General features: G+C 42.4%; 1 protein-coding gene across 2 annotated transcripts in view; it reads left to right on the top strand.

The window, feature by feature from the left end:
* Window positions 1-18,119, top strand: part of FAT3 (FAT atypical cadherin 3) — a 667,316-nt gene extending 649,197 nt beyond the window's left edge. For both annotated transcript variants that reach the window (XM_030828899.1, XM_030828900.1), the window contains 6 exons: window positions 2,122-2,275; window positions 4,120-4,775; window positions 8,385-8,498; window positions 10,872-10,931; window positions 11,537-11,572; window positions 12,172-18,119. In XM_030828899.1, coding sequence (XP_030684759.1) covers window positions 2,122-2,275; window positions 4,120-4,775; window positions 8,385-8,498; window positions 10,872-10,931; window positions 11,537-11,572; window positions 12,172-12,794 — 1,643 coding nt within the window. In that variant the 3' untranslated portion in view covers window positions 12,795-18,119. The remainder of the gene's footprint in view (window positions 1-2,121; window positions 2,276-4,119; window positions 4,776-8,384; window positions 8,499-10,871; window positions 10,932-11,536; window positions 11,573-12,171) is intronic.
* Window positions 18,120-18,585: the final 466 nt, after the last annotated feature.

Genomic DNA, 18,585 nt, shown 5'->3' with positions numbered 1-18,585 from the left:
ACCATAACCACAACACAGGAGCAGGATGTTACATGTTAAAAAAAAAAAACAAACTCAGTACACAAAAAAAGTTCTTGGAAAATGACAAATTAATGAAATCTCAATAAAAGTGAAGGAGATAAGAAACTGTCACAAAAAGTAAAGCAAAACCTTACAGAGATGTAATATAAGAGAGAAAAAATAAAGTTAGAGGAAGGTCCAGGAGATCTGAGATCCAAAAAATAGAAGTTCCATAAAAACAGAATAGAGAAAACAAAGGAAAATAAATTACCAAAGAAATAATAAAAGAAATTTTCCCAAAGTGAAAACACAAAAATTTCCAGATTGCAAGAGCCCACTGAGTATCCAGTATTGGCTGAAAATAAACCCATATAAAGTACATCACTGCAAAATCTCAGAAAATTGGAGGCAAAAAGATCCTCTAAGATGTTAAAGAGAGGGGGAAAAAAAACAAGTTACATACAAACTCCAAGAGCCAAAATGACTTTGGATTTCTCAAAAGCTACATGGAGGGATTACTTATAATATTTTACACAACCTAACTCTCAAAGAGGTGTCAGGGTGAAGTAAAGACATGTTCAGCTATGCAAAGTCTCACAAGATTTCCTTCCTATAAACCCTTTTGGAGGAAGTAACTGTGGAATGTGTTCTAGTGAAGTGAGAGAGTAAACCAAGAAATAGGCAGGCAGGTGATACAGGAATCACCAGATCCAATGTAGGACAGCAGGAAAGCAGGGCCAGAGGACAACATTCAGGGTGAAGCCAGTCAGAGGGCCTCAGGAGAGACTAATTCAGGGGATGAAAATACAGGGAAGCAGAGGCAACTAAACTCAGAGAGACCGGGTTGATAAAGAGTTCTAGTTAAATTAACAGTCAATATTCAGAAATAAGCAAGCAAAAACACTGGACATTTTTTAACTCCAGGGCAAACCAGTTATCCATGAATATAAAAATACAGTCGAGCTTACTACATGGCTTAGCTGCAAATAACGTTTCATTATCGTCATAATGCAAACACTGCATTGACTTAACCAAAATTACAATACTATAATATATTGTGAGATAGGGGCATCACAAGAGATGTTCCTATGTGGTGAGGCTGAAGGTTTGAAATAAAAAAAGCATAGTGGAAAGCTAATAGAAAATGCCTAACACTAAAATAATCACAAAAATAGTCAAATACTATGGAAGGAAATATTGAAATACCAAAAGGGATACCCAGGTTACTTCGGAGGAAGTGTAAATGGGAGGGAAGACTGCTAATGGACAAAATAAAACTTGTAGAACTGCCTTCCTCTTTACTAGGTGCATGTATATCTGTAATTTAAAAAAACAAATCTTACGGTTTTTTTTTAAAGGAGGGAAGAAAGAACACCCTTACTAGTTATTCATCCCTTCCATCTCAAGAGATAATGCATCTCGAGAGGTCGATAATGCCTCTTTCCACATCTGATATTTCATATTCTCTGTAGTGAGGATAATTATATTACTACCAATTTCTGCATGATGGGCTTATGAGGGGAGCAAGTGAAAAAAAATGCAAAAATCAGGATCAGACCAGGGGAGCTGGGCAAAGGCTGGAATTCCTTCCATTTCCTTGTGCCTTTGCCAATCTGGGGTTCATTTGAGTTGACAGATATCCTTTTACCTGCTCTCCCCTCATTCCCTCTCTGGGTGGGATTTCAGTACTTGGCTAAGGAGAAGGGGCACAGGAGATAGGACAGTGACTCAGGAAAAGAGATAGCATGGTATCAATAGTAAACCACTCCTGTCTGGAAGCATCTGCCTTGTGCAGTAATGGTGTCTGGGAGAAAACATCTTCCTCCCCATCTTGGGTTCTGCTCTTGAAATCTGTCCCTTGGATGGGTCTTACAGTTCTCACTAGCATTCATGTATGTGGCTAATTAGGTGAAATTTTGTGGGCTAGCAGGAAATCCAAACTGTAACTTGGCATTTTTGTGGCAATATGTTTCAAGCAATCAATTTGCTAACCACCTTTGGAATTTGGGCCCTTCCTATGATACGGTTCAACAAAGAATTGAGAGGACATGTTATAGCTGAGTCCAAGCACTCAGCCCTAGCAGTGGCATCCATGGCTCATGAGGTCCTCTGTTTCCCCAGGCTATCAGTGTACCTGTCTCTCACAGTTTACGGGCAGAAACTGTGAATCTGAGATTACAGCCTGCTTCCCAAACCCCTGCCGGAATGGAGGATCCTGTGATCCAATAGGAAATGCATTCATCTGCAATTGTAAAGCTGGGCTCACTGGAGTCACGTAAGTGAGATTATATAAGTGTCTTTCTCTACATTGTCTTTATTGCTACAACAAACCAGTAAGCAACTAATGAGGATAAAATATTTACCACTAATAGTACAGGCAAAGGGTTAACATCTGCACGATACATATAAGGAGTGCTTACAGGTGACTAAAATGTTAATAGGAATTATCTCTGGGTAGTAGGGTCATGAGTAATTCATATTTTCTACTTTATGTTTCCCTATATCTTCAAAATTGTGTATGATTACTATGTAGTCTGTAACTAGGGAGAAAAGAAAGTCATCTAGGCCACCTAATATTTCTATTATAATTCGGAGGCAGACAAACTACCCATTTCCGCAGAATCCATTAACTGGACTCTACTGCCTATTTTTTTTTTATCATTCTGAGAAACTGAAACTTACCTTCCCTTTGCAAACCTTTCTTTCACTAGGAAATAAACAAAATTAAATGTTTGCCAAAAGGAAAGAGACCGTTTTAAATTCCTGGTAAAATGCCAGTTTCAGCCATCCTTGATCATTTTAGAAGTATATATATGTAATCTCAAGCAAGTGATATTCTAATTACAGATCAGTCTTATGTATTCATTAGAGCAAATCTCCCGAGGACTTTACCAGAAAATACTTAGCTGACTTTGAATCGTTGGATGTAATTTAAAGTAATAAAGCGGCATTTATTTTTAAATACTCTGTGATTGTGACTAATTTCCGGCTGACCTCACCTCTATCTGTTCAAATTAGGTTTCGTTTGGCTACATTTTAAAAGGTAGATTACCAAAACTATAGGTGATCTGACCTTTTAAATATCAGAACAATTGCTGAAATAGAGAAAAGTGAAAAAGAAGGTCTGTGTTCTCAAATAATACTAAGCTAAGAAAGAGTAAGACTGAAACACTTGCCTTATACTCAAAGTGAGCCATGGATTGCTTTAAAGAGAATAAAATTGATTTAATTATTTTTCATTAGAATACTTTAGTCATTCTTCCTGAAAATCTACATGAGTATTAGCCTTTAACATAAGCACAGAATGTTGAAGACATGTAGCCCTTCACCCACCCACCTGCAGCCCCCAGCTTCCCAGAGGGACCAAAAATTACTGTAGCCATTAGAGGAAAATGTCAGAACCAAAGACTTTCCTCTGGGGAAAACCTATAACCAATATATAGATTCACAGTTCTTTGTCTGCAATTCTACAATCCCAAAAGCTCTGAGAACTTAAAGGGTTTGGAGTATGTTAGTGGCAAACTAATTTGGTGGCAAAACCTGTTCAAAACTGTTTTGAGGCTCTTTCTACTCTTTATTTCTCTCATTTAGTGTGAATATCCATATGTTTCACTGCAGAAACACTGGTATTTTTGATTATGGGATACCACGGCCAGCACCAATTTCTGTGAGGGGGAGGAGTATTTTACATAATGTGAAAGATGTGTGCTGCATGTCCTTGCTAAAATTGCACAATTTTAAATTCTGAGATGCATCTGCTCCTGCGGATTTGGAGTCCAGTACCTTTTCAATAGCGTCTGTTATTCTTTCTCTTTCTCCTCCTCTCCTCTCCCACCTCAGTCTCTTCCTTTCCCCCAACCCAGGTAGGAAAGGAAGACCTGGGAGAGATTGGGTTGGGAGGAACACCTTAAGGCAAGGTGATGACTTGGGGACCAAAGTGACCACAGAAATGCCTAAATTAGCTCCCCCTCCCCCCCACCAAACATCTTTGTCCTGCTTCATCTGTACCCTTTAGGTGCATCATTTTCTATTAAAGATGTCTGTGTTTTCTCGAGCTCCCGTATACCAACGTGTGTGCACTGGTCCTGACGGTGGGGAGGGGCTTCTGTGTCGCCGCAGGTGTGAGGAGGACATCAATGAGTGCGAACGAGAGGAGTGTGAGAACGGAGGCTCCTGCGTGAACGTGTTTGGCTCCTTCCTCTGCAACTGCACCCCGGGCTACGTGGGCCAGTACTGCGGGCTGCGCCCTGTGGTGGTGCCCAATATCCAGGCTGGCCACTCCTACGTGGGGAAGGAGGAGCTCATCGGCATCGCCGTGGTCCTCTTCGTCATCTTCATCCTGGTGGTCCTCTTCATCGTCTTCCGCAAGAAGGTCTTCCGTAAGAACTACTCCCGCAACAACATCACGCTAGTGCAGGACCCGGCCACCGCTGCCCTGCTCAACAAGAGCAACGGCATCCCGTTCCGGAACCTGCGCGGCAGTGGGGACGGCCGCAACGTCTACCAGGAGGTGGGGCCCCCGCAGGTCCCCGTGCGCCCCATGGCCTACACACCCTGCTTCCAGAGCGACTCCAGGAGCAACCTGGATAAGATTGTGGATGGGCTGGGAGGCGAGCACCAGGAAATGACCACGTTTCACCCTGAGTCGCCCCGCATCCTGACAGCCCGGCGGGGCGTGGTCGTGTGCAGTGTGGCCCCCAACCTCCCCGCCGTGTCACCCTGCCGCTCCGACTGCGACTCCATCCGGAAGAATGGCTGGGACGCGGGAACTGAGAGTGAGTAGGAAGTGGTAATGCTCACCCCTCTGTGCCTACAGGGAACCTGCAAGGGCGCTGTGTGAGGACACTAAGGGAAGGGAGAGAGACCCCACGTGCAGAGCATTCGCTATGACATGTGCTGATGTCGAATGTTCACACCGGCTCTGGAAAATTGTCCTGGTACTGATTCCCATTTACAGATGGGAGAAATGAAGCTCAGAGAGGGTAACATCATGAGCCCAAGGTCAGGCAGCTAGTAAAAGGCAGTCAGTACCCCAACCCAAGTCTTCCAGGCTCCAAAACCCATCCTCTTCTCACAATAGCCACCCACTGGTCAAAGTGCAAAAGAAAAGAAGAAAGTAGACTAGTTATTGTGTATAAATTATAATAGTGTGTGTGTGTCTGGGCCTATGTACAAAGTGCAAAAAGCCACTTGAGTGATGTCCAGAAGTGCACTCTGGAAGGCTGGAAGAAGAGAGTATTTCCAGTCTTAGAATGAAGACTTGAGAAAAGCAGAGTGGCACTTCAATTGGACCATGATGAATTAAAGAGTCTGGGGAAAGGAGGATATTCCACTGTAGGGAGACCCATGTGATCAAAAGAAAAGCAAGTCATTTCTTCTTGGCTGGAATGTAGAGACCATGAAATAAGAGGGGGATCCACAAGGCAGAAAGGTGGTCTGGGCCAGATGGTGGTGTTTGCCTCTTCACTTGGCCTCACACAGCAACATTCTAGGCATAGGGAAGAGCCACAGGTGCAAAAGTCCTGGGGTGGGAAGGAGCTTGGTGTGTAGAAGAACACAGAGGAGGTCAGTGCAGTTGGAGCTTGCTGAGCACCAGAGAACAGATACATTTTAACAGCAACACTATTGCAGGTTTTTAAGTAAGTGACTGGCATGATCTAATTTACATTTTTTAAAGCTGGCTCTGGCTGATCCTAGGAGAAGAAATTGAACAGGCTTTCTTCTCAAAAAGGGAAGAAAGCAGAGAGCCAGTTAGGTAGTCTCTGTGAACGTCTATGTGAGAGATTGTTTTCCCTGCTGTAGTGTCCATCACAAGGAGACTAAAGGAAGCTTTGCTGTAACCTATAACTTCATCAGGACAAATGGCTTTGTATCCCAGTAGCAGCTGTGTCCTAGGTAGCCTAGAAGGCTGTGGTTATAGTACTGTGGCATATGTTGAGGGAGAAGGAGGAAACAGGAAGATTTCAGATGGAGCTAGAGACCATGGGCAGCCAGGGAGATAAAGGTTTTCTTCATAGAGGAAGGGGGTATTCCTACTGATATCTTTAAGCATGAGTAAGATTTCAGTAGGACACTTTGGAGATGCCCTCCCAGGAACAGGAAGCAGCTCAGTGTAGAGGACACGTAAAGGGTTACCCGAGAGATGTCTGGCTCTGTTGTTCAGGTGAGAGGTCAAGGTTAGAAGTGAAAGTTTGAATGATATCTGCATGTAGGATGGTGGACTCTGTAGGAGGGTGAACTCACCAAGGGAACAAGAACAGAGAGGATGGTCAAACCAGGCCTCCAAAAGAACTCTGGTGATGACTACATGTGGGCTTTGGGCAGAAGGGGAGGAGCCAGGCAAGGAGACAAACACTTGCCAACAAGGAAAGAGGAGGGAAAAGGAGAGGGCCCCTGTGCAGAAGCTGGGAGAATGTCAGTAAGGTCATCAGTGTTGACTGCTGTGAAACCACCAAGGAGTACACAGGCTAAAATAGATGTATAGTGAGCTTGATGACGAGAGGAGTCAGCATCTCAAGAGCTTCTCAGTAGAGCCATCAAGGCAGAAGCCAGAATGCAAGGGTTGAGAACCAAGAGGTTTGATGAGAAAGTCAGGGCAGCAGGTGAATGTGAAGCACACTGCTGTGTGTTGCATCATCTCCTTAAACCATCATAGTGCCCCCATGTTGGTACCATTACCAGGCCATCATTCCATGGAGGAAAAACTCCCTTCAGTGGGTGAAATACTCACCTGAGGGCACCTAACTAGCAAAAGGAGAAATCAGGATTTAAACCTGTGCTCTTACCAGCGCTGTTCTTGGGAGCTTTGGCAGGAAGGAGGGTGAGCTGTATTAGAGGAAGAGGATTTCTTGGTGATAGCAGAGGGCCAAGGATGAATTCTTTCTATTCTAGTGCTGCCCCAACATGCTATCTGCTGATTGTCTTTCTGTAGACACATGTATTTTAAGCAGTTGCCCTTGAATTTCAGCCATAAATATATTCCCTCTCAAATTATCTGTTGAGTTAGACTTCACTATAATCTTGCCAATCCACTAGCTAATAGGCTCTTTTTTATTTAGCAATAAAAAAGGGAGGAGTTAATAAATGAAGGAGTGGAGAAAGGAGTTTTATGCTCAGCACTTCATTCAACAGAGTGGATTATTTGTCATTTCCTTCCTTGTGTTCAGGGCTAAGCTTGTGCACACCTTGTGGTTTTCTGAAGCTCATTGTCATATTTTCTGCAATGTGGCCGTTAGGAGGTGGATGTCTCCCTGGCATATCTCTCCACTTACATCGGTGGTTTAGCCAACTCCTGTGGCCTCAGCCTCTGACAGCAGATGCAGAGCCACCACGCCTGTTCCTGACATCACCCTTTTTGGAAGAAACATGATTTCTGTGGCCACGGAGAGGAATAAATGTTCCCTTAATCACAAGTCTGTATCTCTTTGTACCATTGCATTACATGATGATTTGCAGCTCTTCCTGGTGATCACTGCCCTAACTCCTTGCTGATGTGACAGCTTTATTTCTAGAATTCACCTCAGGACAAAACTCACATTTCCCCCAAAGTATTGTTGGGTTGTATTGAATATATTTCCTTCTTTGTTAAGCAAGGCAGAGTTAGCTGGTGAGACAATTTCTGGGCTACTAATTCATTTTGCACTTGACAACCTCAAGATATAGGCTGTTTTTATTGCTTCCTTTAGTCCATCAAATAAGAAAGTAGCCCTGGTGTGTGTGTGTGTGTGCGTGCGCACGCATGTGCATCTGTGTGTTTCTGACTGTCTTTGTACAGTAAAGAAGGAGGACATATGTGGATAAGGGCATATCCACACCACTGCCAGCCCTCCTACCTCACACAGGGTGCAGAACATGGTCACTCCCAAAAATGATACAACGCTGCCCTCTAGAAGGCAATGCTGAAAACTCCACTTACTGTCCAGAGATGGAAGCTAGGATAAATGTAAAGGCATTCTTGCCTATAAAATATTTATACCTGTATTTTAAAAGTAATCTCATTTAACCTGGTGTTGACACCTCATCAGTTCATGTAAATGATGTAAATTAACTCTGAATGGCAAAGAGCAATGCAGCCACTTCATCCTCATTTCACTCTTTACTCAGTTGTTTCACTTTGAGAAAGGAACAGCTACTTTTGGCTGTCAGCTGTTTGGAAGCTCATTTACTATGGGCGAAGGGTTTCGAATCCATAATGTAAATCACTTGATTGACAGACCTTTGCCCCCAATGGCACAGTCAATTTTCTATTGTGGAGCTAAATTATTTTCTCTAAGCAAATGAAAGGGCCTCGAGAAGTGAACTAGCTGGGAGGGGGGTGGGCGGGACTGGAAATAGGCACAAGGTAACCAGTGTAATTTCTGCTTTCTCTTTTACTGTCCACGAAGACAAAGGGGTTGATGACCCGGGAGAAGTGACCTGCTTTGCAGGTAGTAATAAAGGCAGCAACTCTGAAGTTCAGTCCCTCAGCTCCTTCCAGTCAGATTCTGGTGATGACAATGGTAAGAAGTCATCAGATTTGTTCGGAGCGGGTGGGTTCTGCTTCCTGTTCTGGAAGACCATGGTTGGGAGGAGGGTGGTGCAACTGGCTTTGTTTCTCAACCTGTTCATGGGCTTTTGAGTGTGTTCACCAGGTCCCTGGTTTACTCCATTGTTGGGTGTCATTGCCAAAGGAGCCCCCATTGAGCTGTAGCTGTGAACAGGCCCAGAGATCTGTATCAGGGGTTGATGAAGTTACCCTGGGCCTCCAGTAGTGAGTCCTCTTTGATTTGGTGTGTGGTGGAACTACTTCATCCCAAATGATATTCTCTAGCAGACAGAGTAATTTATTTCTTTTTTTATTTTACCAATGATCTCTTCCCTCTTCACTGTACATCCAACATCCCCATCATTAGAAATTAGTTCAGAGACAAAAACCTTCTTATAGAACCAGTGGAATCTTCATTCAGTTGAATCCCCCTTATAATCATTTGAGTTATGGGCTTTTGGAAAATTTATTAAAAACTATGAAGCAGCTCCTTAGAAAAATGCACATACACCCAAAATGTTGCATGCAATTTCTCATGGTTCACAGACTTTGTTGACACTCCAAAGCTGCTACCTCTACCTCTTGTGAACTTATGCTTATGGATAGGGTGCTAATGCTGGACTGGGTTTTCTGAGCTGAGGAACCAGCTTCGGAGGATGGGTTGTTCTCCCCAGGGAAGGGGAGGGAAGCGGGAACAGTCATAAAACAGTGAGTGTTTTCAACGTGCTGGGTAAACTAAGAATAATTTCAAACAGTCATCCACAGAGACAAGCAGCCTTACCTTAGGTCATTTTCCCATTTGTCAGCAACTAGCAACAAATGGATACTTATTAATTTATGTAATCATTCAGTCTATAAATCCTTGCTGAATTCTTTCCATGTGATGAAACCTTTTCCCAGAGTACAAAATGAAAAAGGCATAGCCCTTGCCTCCAAGGCAAATACAGAAACAGGTGAGCTCCAAGACCACAGAAGCAATCATGGAAGTAGAAGAGCCTATTTTCATCACCACTTTCAAATGCTGGCACTTCTGAGAAGTGCAGATGCCTTCAGTGTATCTGTCTGCTGGGACAACAAATTGTGTAACAGTGGATTTTTTCTGACCATTATCGGAAGGTCCAAGACACACTCCCAAATCTGTCTGCCTTGATGTATCCTCTTTTCCTCCTCCCTAGCCAGAAGAAAAGCTGTGGCTAGTTTGCACTTTATATAGAAGCACCTAAGAATATAGGCCAGGCGCGGTGGCTCACGCTTGTAATCCCAGCACTTTCGGAGGCCGAGGCGGGTGGATCACGAGGTCAGGAGATCGAGACCACGGTGAAACCCCGTCTCTACTAAAAATGCAAAAAAAAAAAAAATTAGCCGGGCGTGGTGGCGGGCGCCTGTAGTCCCAGCTACTCGGAGAGGCTGAGGCAGGAGAATGGCGTGAACCCGGGAGGCGGAGCTTGCAGTGAGCCGAGATTGCGCCACTGCACTCCAGCCTGGGCGACAGAGCAAGACTCCATCCCAAAAAAAAAAAAAAGAATATAGAGAGTCCAGACTCCAGGCAGCAGCTCCAACAATGACGCCTGGTTAACTGTTCTCATGGGCTCTGCTGTGTGCACCCTGAGGATCACACTCTTGCCCTTTTAGGGTTAACATTCCAAGTTGGTCCCAAATGAGGCAGGTGGTGTTAGGAACTTTCATCAAATTGGTTTTAAGCCTGATCACTTCTCCACAAGCCGTTGTACTGAGCATTAAGGCAACTTATATAGACGACAGATATCTCCTTCTCTATTCTAATTATTCGAGAGGCCAAATGCTGACTTCTGTCCAATCTTACTGGTGGGAGCTAGGCTTTGGGTCATTCTGGGCTGTCAGTGGCATTATGTGACCGTGAAGCCATCAACCCTGCAAAGGTTATCCTCTACCACTGGCATTTGGTTCAGAGCAGCATGACTGACCAACAAATAATTATCCCCAGAAATAGTGAGGTCTTCCTCTGAGAGCCTTTGGGAGTTGTTAATGAGAAATTAGCATGAGCTTGAGGAGCCACTGCCTTCCTAAATTGATTTTGCTAAGTCATGAGGGGTGAATTTATGACTCAGCAATCATGACCTATCCTGCCTTTCAGGAGGACTGACCTTGGATTTGCTGCCATTTATCTTCCATTCCACAAATCCCGGGACCCTCTAGATAAAAGTGTCCACTGGTACACTCCCTAACAGATTGTGGGGAGGCTTTGGGTGTTTGCATGCCGCACCTTCATTGTTGCTGTTGTTGTTGTTAAAATAAGGTGTGTTTAAAATACACAACTAACCTGAAGCTGTCCTTCCCCTCCCTCCGATCTTCTTTTCCTGACCACAAGCCTCCATAGTGACTGTCATTCAGCTTGTCAACAATGTAGTTGACACTATAGAGAATGAAGGTATTTACTTTTTTTCTTCCATAGCATTTCTTGAAATTTTGCTTCCTTGTTACTTTGGACTAAGAGTGATTTTAATGGATTGGCCACAGAGGGGGCAATAAACAGCTGGTTTCTGATGAGATGTGGGATATTTATGGATCTGTTTTAAAATTTTGAAAAAAAAAACCTAGTTCATAATTTATAAAAAATATAGGAGGTACGCTGTTTATAAAATCCCTTTCAAGAGAAGAGCACCCAATTATTTGCAATCCAGATTAATACTAAATTTATCTTTATATTCAACATGTGTTCATTGAGCACCTATTATGAGCCAGGAATCCTTAAGAAATCATTCAGAGCTGCAATATTATGGATACTTATTTCAACCAGGTAACTTTTATTAGCAACTTAATAAAATCAGGGCCTGGCATAAATGTGATTTATCTGTTTTGTTTTGCTTTGTTTTTTTCCTAAATAACAATGGGAAGAAATAAAAAAGGCTAAACTTAGTCATAGCCCATAGGCCTTTAGGAGCATGTTTTTAAAAGTCATCTCAAATGTTCTGTTTTATCCCTCTTCACATGGTTTGGACTGTCAGTTTTACTTTTCACTTTGTATTTAAACAGTGTCTGTCATGGACCAAGGACAGAACTACAATCGAGGTGACTGTGCCGCAACCCTAGCATAACTTTTTATTTGTGTGTTTTGAATTGCTGAGTTCATTCTTACCCTGTTCCTGTCCCTCTGCCGTGATCTGAATTTTGCATGTCTCAGGTGTCTCGTGCGCTCAGTATTGGAGGTGAAAGCTCCACCAGCATTCCCCTCCTAGCCTCATCCTCTGTGCGTGTGTTTCACCCATTTGCCTGCACGCCTTCCTGCCTCCTGTGGTCCACAGCACAGCTGATGGACCTCTCTGCAAGTATGTTGCCAGTCTGGCTCTGCAATAGCATGTGGCTAGGAAGAGGGAGTGGGGACAGTACCCAGGGGTCCTGGAACTGTCTCCTCGGTGTGCCCTCGCTCTTCGTCTCATGGCATGGCTGAGTGTGAGGCTCTGCAGCAGCCAGGTGTCAACCTGTCAGAGTTGCCATCGCCTTGTTCTCTGCAGGCCAAAGCATGGCTGACCCCATAGACCCTTCTAAGAAGCTTCTTAGGGTTTCTTGGATGCTAAAAATTGCATGTCAGGTCCCTTCCCTGCTCCTTTCCCAGCCAAGCACCAACTCCAGTATAGAGGAAATTAACTGTCATGGTTTTTCTCTTGCAGCCTATCACTGGGACACCTCTGATTGGATGCCAGGGGCCCGCCTGTCAGACATAGAGGAAGTGCCCAACTATGAGAACCAGGATGGAGGGTCTGCACACCAGGGGAGCACACGGGAACTGGAGAGCGATTACTACCTGGGTGGTTATGACATTGACAGTGAATACCCACCGCCTCATGAAGAGGAGTTCTTGAGTCAGGACCAGCTGCCTCCCCCTCTCCCAGAGGACTTCCCGGACCAATATGAGGCCCTGCCACCCTCCCAGTCTGTCTCCCTGGCCAGCACACTGAGCCCAGACTGCAGGAGAAGGCCCCAGTTTCATCCTAGCCAGTATCTCCCTCCTCACCCATTCCCCAATGAAACGGATTTGGTGGGCCCGCCTGCCAGCTGTGAATTTAGTACTTTTGCTGTGAGCATGAACCAGGGCACAGAGCCCACAGGCCCAGCAGACAGCGTGTCTCTGTCCTTGCACAATTCCAGAGGCACCTCATCCTCGGATGTGTCAGCCAACTGCGGCTTTGACGATTCCGAAGTAGCCATGAGTGACTACGAGAGCGTGGGAGAGCTCAGCCTCGCCAGCCTTCACATTCCCTTTGTGGAGACTCAGCACCAGACTCAAGTGTAGACACCATATCGTGGGTACTTCACCCTGTTTGTTACAGAAAAGTGGAAGCAGATTGGCTGGGCTTCTGTCCCAGTGGAGCGTTGTCTGTGGAATGAGAAGGGAATATGGTATTTTTCCACTAGAAACTTCTTCACAAGTCATACTGTCCCAACAAGCAAGCTTGATTCCAGTTGGGTGAAAATGAAAGGCTCAGAAATTGTTTTTGAGAGGTGACTGGTAATCCTTGATGTAGGTACCTATGTTCACAGCTAAAAATGCAAAGAGGGAAAAATTATTTCACCCACTAAGTTATACAGCCAGTCGTGTATGGCTTTGTGCAGTATTGTGCCCTGGAAAGTGTTACAGCATCAATCCTTGCAGTATTAAAAACTGGCAACAATCAAAGAGGCATTGTTGCATGTAATTTTGAGCCAATGAAATGAAAATAGTAGTAATGATTGTTGGAAAAGTTAGTCTCTTAGGCGAAAGAAAAGAGAAACAAATATTATTAAACAAACCAGAAAATGGGCTGAAGCCTTTTAAATCAACTCTATTTTTTTGATAAGCTGCCCAATTTTCAGCTATAAAATTAGGTTTGAATAACATGTTTAGTATGCTCAGTTATTTCTGTTTGTTTGTGTTAAGCATCCAATCTAATATAGTTGGGTTTTATGATCTTCGAGAAAGGTATCAATGAAGAGCAACATGAGGCTTTTTGGGTTCCATTTGGTTGGTGGGGGAGGAAGTTAAAGCTGTTTGAACATTAGAAAGAATGTGATTATCTGGTTGGTTTTGTGTTTTCTGGTAAATATTCCAGTCGGTAAATCTAACATTGCTACAAAAGTTGGCTTTGTTCATATAGCTTCTCTACAATTAGATATTTTTAGAAGTTTAAGCAAAACTCACAAATTCCGGGGGAAAAAAAGAAAAAATGATACCTTCAAAGTTTGCAGCCTAGATAATCACAATTCTTGATAATGCAGAGGAAAGGTGTCTGTTATTCTAAATCGGTAGCGTCACCATTATAAATACAATTATGTTAAGAAAAGAGGAAAGTAGACTAGTTATTGTGTATAAATTATAATAGTGTGTGTGTGTCTGGGCCTATGTACAAATATGTGCTTGCACTCAGTAAGGCTGCTCTTGAGGAAAGCTAATGTGAAGGTTTTGGGAAATGGACCATATTGAAAATTCTGCCGGCGAGCATGGCATACCTTTCAATTTCTGTGATCTCTATGGTGTTAGAGAAACATCAAATGTCATATTTTACTCTGGTTCAGTTAACCTTATTTTGGTACTGCCAATAAAGCAAAATTGTGCTTTTTTTTTTCTCAAGACAGAGTCTTACTCTGTCACCCAGGCTAGAGTGCAATGGTGTGATCTTGGCTCACTGCAATCTCCACCTCCTGAGTTCAAGCGATTCTCCTGCCTCAGCCTCCCAAGTTGCTGGGGTTACAGGTGTGTGCCACCACGCCTGGCTAATTTTTTGTATTTTTAGTAGAGATGGGGTTTCACCATGTTGGCCAGGCTGGTCTCGAACTCCTGACCTCGTAATCCACCTGCCGTGGCCTCCCAAAGTGCTGGGATTACAGGCATGAGCCACTGCGCCCAGCCCAAAACTGTGCTTTTTAAAAACAGTATTTTGTTATAATTTTCCAGAACTTACCTCTGTTTTAAAAATGTGTAATGTTTGATTACACCCTGGGATTCCCTTCTCATCTGTGGACTTTGGCCATGATTTCCAAAATTAACAGGAGAATTATTCCACTGGAAATATAACAATCCAGTCCTCAAAACTTAAAATTGACAAGTTGAGTGACTTTCCTTTTTTGCTTCAATGAGATTATGGCCGCCTGTGCAGTGGCCATGGTAAATATATGCATATTTGCACTATCTGCTTAATGAGCAAATCTGTGTCCACAGTTTCTGATGACATATGGCATTGGTGTGTAAATTGTACTGTCCCTAGTCTGTGCATTATTCACTCAGACATATTTTTAGTTATTTCAATTGTGTTTAATCCACTTCTTTTTTACGAGTCAGTATTTCTGAATGTTTATGCAAAAAAAAAAAAAAAATCCCTTTTCATTCCCAAACTTTCTAAGTAAGTGGATACACTTCACAAGTTTTTCAGCCTTTCTCTTCCTGTCTCTTGGTCAGACCTACTCATGGAGGTATTATCCGCACTGTGGTCTTGAAATAAATGAATTTCACTAAGGCTGCTTTCGAGAAAGTCTTTGGTATTTTTCTTATGTAAGAAGCACATTTGCAAGAATCATGGAAAAAAATGACAAACTAATGGCCTAGAATAGAGTCACTGCTACACTTTAAGTAATGCAAACCATCAAAGTAAAACCAACATTTCATTTCTTGCCCCCAGGAAATATTAGAATGAGATTAATGCCGATGAGTCACTACTGCTTACACAGCATCTCTTCCAGGGAGAATGCCTGACTGACACAGTAATGAAAGAATAAATAGATCCTAATGCAGTCATGAAGCCACTGAAGAAAATTGTGCCCACCCTTTGCTGTGACCTATATAAAATATCTCTTTCTTTGGGATATTGTCCCCTGATTTTCTGCAGAATAGCTCTGCAGCTAAATATATACCAGGCAAGCATGTATTGTGTTTTGATTCATTATCTTTAAACACATGATATCTCTTCACTTTTTGGAAAGTTAGGTTTCCCTGTAGATTATGAAATGCTTTGCAGTCAGGCCAAGATGCTACTAGGTGGGGATGACCACTGATTCAAAAAAGCTCGAAGAATCCTATTTGCTAGTCCAAACTCCTTATTTTATCAAAGAGGAAACATACCCAGAGAGGGGAAGAGACTTGCCCAAGCCCACAGAGGAAGTTAATTCGCTTAACAAGGAGTAGAACCCATCCATCTGGCCAATATTCTTTTTACATCATATTGTTCACCCCTACACTGCCTTCAGCATGGGAGCCACCTGGTTCGATGGACCCTCTGACTTCCACCATTCCTTCTGTGGAATATGCTATAAAAGAAAATTCATGGAGAATATTTTTCTGGAAGCCTCATGATCTTATGTTTCCTTGCAGTCACCCTAGGGAGAGGGGTTGTAGAATTCATACATTTCTGTAGACATTCATCGAAATGCTGCTTTTGCCAAATAAATGTTTGTATAATAGGGATGAAATGATAATTACAGAGTTCAGCACAGACCAGTCATCAGTTGTAGTGAAACTTTGATTATACTGTTACCTACTGGTTGCATTTTTGGTTTTGGTTTTGCATTTTTTTTCTTCCCACAAACACTGGCTACTCTTTGTCCTACCCCCTCCACCATGATGAACCATGTGGAAACTATTTAAATCAATTAATGTCTTTCTCATTTTTCGAACATGTATGTGCCACCTCCTGGAAGCCATTTCCCATAATCTGTTGTAGGCACTTTACTAGTATTGCACACATTCTGGTTAGGTTGAGAATAGCTAGACTCTTGGTGCTCGTCATATAGTAAGCAAGAACTTGGGAGTAATAAAAGGTGAATAAAGTGCATGCTTCATTTATTCCCTTTCCTCTATGAATATTTTGCTGCTGCGTTCTAGTCTATGCCAGCTTTCCATGTACCCTTGACCTGCCTATTCATGAAATGCCATGTAAAAGACTTAGGAACATGAGTAGGTGGTCCATGCTTTGAGGTCCATCCAATTAGGGAATCATTGTGAAAGCCTGGAAAGGGAACTAGTTTCTGGGATTTGCCTGGAACTTCCCTTGGAAATTACTAGCACATTCTGGAAAAAAGCAGGTTGAACATATCTACCATCAGTCCTCTCCTACTTACTTCCCACCCCACCCTACCCACTACCCCCACTGATGCTATTTTTGCATCATCAAAGTCAGGGGAATTGAGAAAAGAGATTATCAAAATAAATTATTAAAGATCCAGAAAACAGTTTTATGTGAAGTAGTTCAGGAAGATCTAGTGTTCATTTTGCATGGATTGTCCAGATAATTGGCTCTTCACTCCGCTGCCTTCCCAGTGCACAGGTATTGCTAAAGTGGTTAGGCTTTAATGTTTTTTTTTAGTTTCAAACCATGGGAAATGGAGATTTGAAGAGGCATTTATTCCATGTCATCATTTTGTGTGCTCTGTGAGAAGGTGGTTACATGTTTTTGCTGGTTTGTGTCCCACACTGTTCAACTGCACATTATTCTGATGAAAATCCACAATGTCTTTGAGCTTCTGGTTGTGTAATGCTGGGGTTTAAAGTCACCATTTGTGGGTTTGGCATCAGTTAATATTTAGCCAGCTGGCTAAGAGATAGGAAAAGAATATGATATTTCTTTCCTTATATAATAATGAAAAGCAATAATTACAAGTAGGTAATAATACACAAAGGCCATAATTAGTCTCTTCTAGTGTTTAGAATGCACTTGAGAATCGTAGAGTCATTTGGAGCGTGTTTGGACCGATTAGTATGTACTGTAGTACCCTTCTGGCAAACAAATACCTGACTTGCTACTATTTAACAATCGTATGAGCCCTCACTACTGCATTTTGGGAGTGGCAAATGTGTTTGGAAATGGAAGCAGTTCTTTTTAAGCACTGTATCAGAGAGATTGTCTTGTACATTTGCCTGATGCAAACAGGCTAGTTTGTAAAAGATGTATGTTTTGGTGTTTGAAATGTTTATAAAATTGTATATAAATGGTTTCAATTTTCCAGGCTTTTGTAGATACTATATTTGATGCCTATCAGGATGCTTTAATTTGGGGGGTCGAATATAATTGTAAGTCATCCATGCTGTTGGTCTGCAAACTTTTGAGGTAACTACACACACACACACACACACACACACACAAGGATTTTAGATTTGAAAATGATGTTTTTTACTCATTTCAAAATGTACTGTAACCTTTCTTTGGTTCTTACTGTTTTCATTTAACTTTCTCTGTTTTCAAGAAAAATGTTTTTATTGACATTTGTAAAAAAGAATGTGTTTTGCCCAGTTATTATTTTATTTTTATGCAATTTCAGACTCTTAATGAGGTATGTCATTTCTTCATATACATGCACACTCACCTCAACTTGCACACACATCACACACCAAACCTTATGCAAAGGGGAAAGCTAACACTTAGAGTGGATTTTGTTCTTAAGGAAATGGATTGTTCCTGCATATATTGCTGGTGGCAGTATTCAGTCTTGTGTTCTTTTTCTAAAAAAAAAAAAAGAAAAAAAAGCAAACAAAAAAAAGACAGCCAAAAAAAAAAGAAACAACAACAAAAAAACACAACAGTGTACAGGTTTGTAACTGCCAAAATTTGATGGTTAAAACAAGTTTTCAAGTAAAAAGAAAAAAATGAAACTAGCAATCGTGTTGACTCTTTTTAAGGGCTTCCTTTTCTTTGTCTTTAGTTCATTGCTCGCGTGGTATTTAGGAGGGCATATGCCACAGGGCTCGGTAGAAAGAGGTGCTACAGAGCAAAGCTCTTTAGCCCTAGTCTACCCCTCAAAGAGAGGGGTCTCTGGTCTGAAAGGGATGTTTTAGTTTTGTTGTGTTAGTGTGGCTTCCCCGACTTCCCGAGACTTTTTACCTCCAGAAAAACTTCCATCTGTCCTGGTATACATGTTGAAATCTTATGTAACTTCTTACTGAGCACGTGCCTTGTGAGATTTTTCCTTGGTGGGAAAATTGAAAAGAGTGCTGGAGGCTTGAACAAATAAAGATCATCGAGTCCTACATCTGTGGAAATCTAAGCACATCCCCACCTCTTCTAGACAGCAGCTCCAGCACTCCTCTCCCTCAAAAAAAAAAAAATAATAATAATAAGGTT

This window comes from Nomascus leucogenys, chromosome 15 (genome assembly GCF_006542625.1).
Source record: "Nomascus leucogenys isolate Asia chromosome 15, Asia_NLE_v1, whole genome shotgun sequence".
NCBI lineage: Eukaryota > Metazoa > Chordata > Mammalia > Primates > Hylobatidae > Nomascus > Nomascus leucogenys.
The sequence above is the reverse complement of the archived record's forward strand: the minus strand, read 5'-3'. Positions and strand labels throughout refer to the sequence as shown.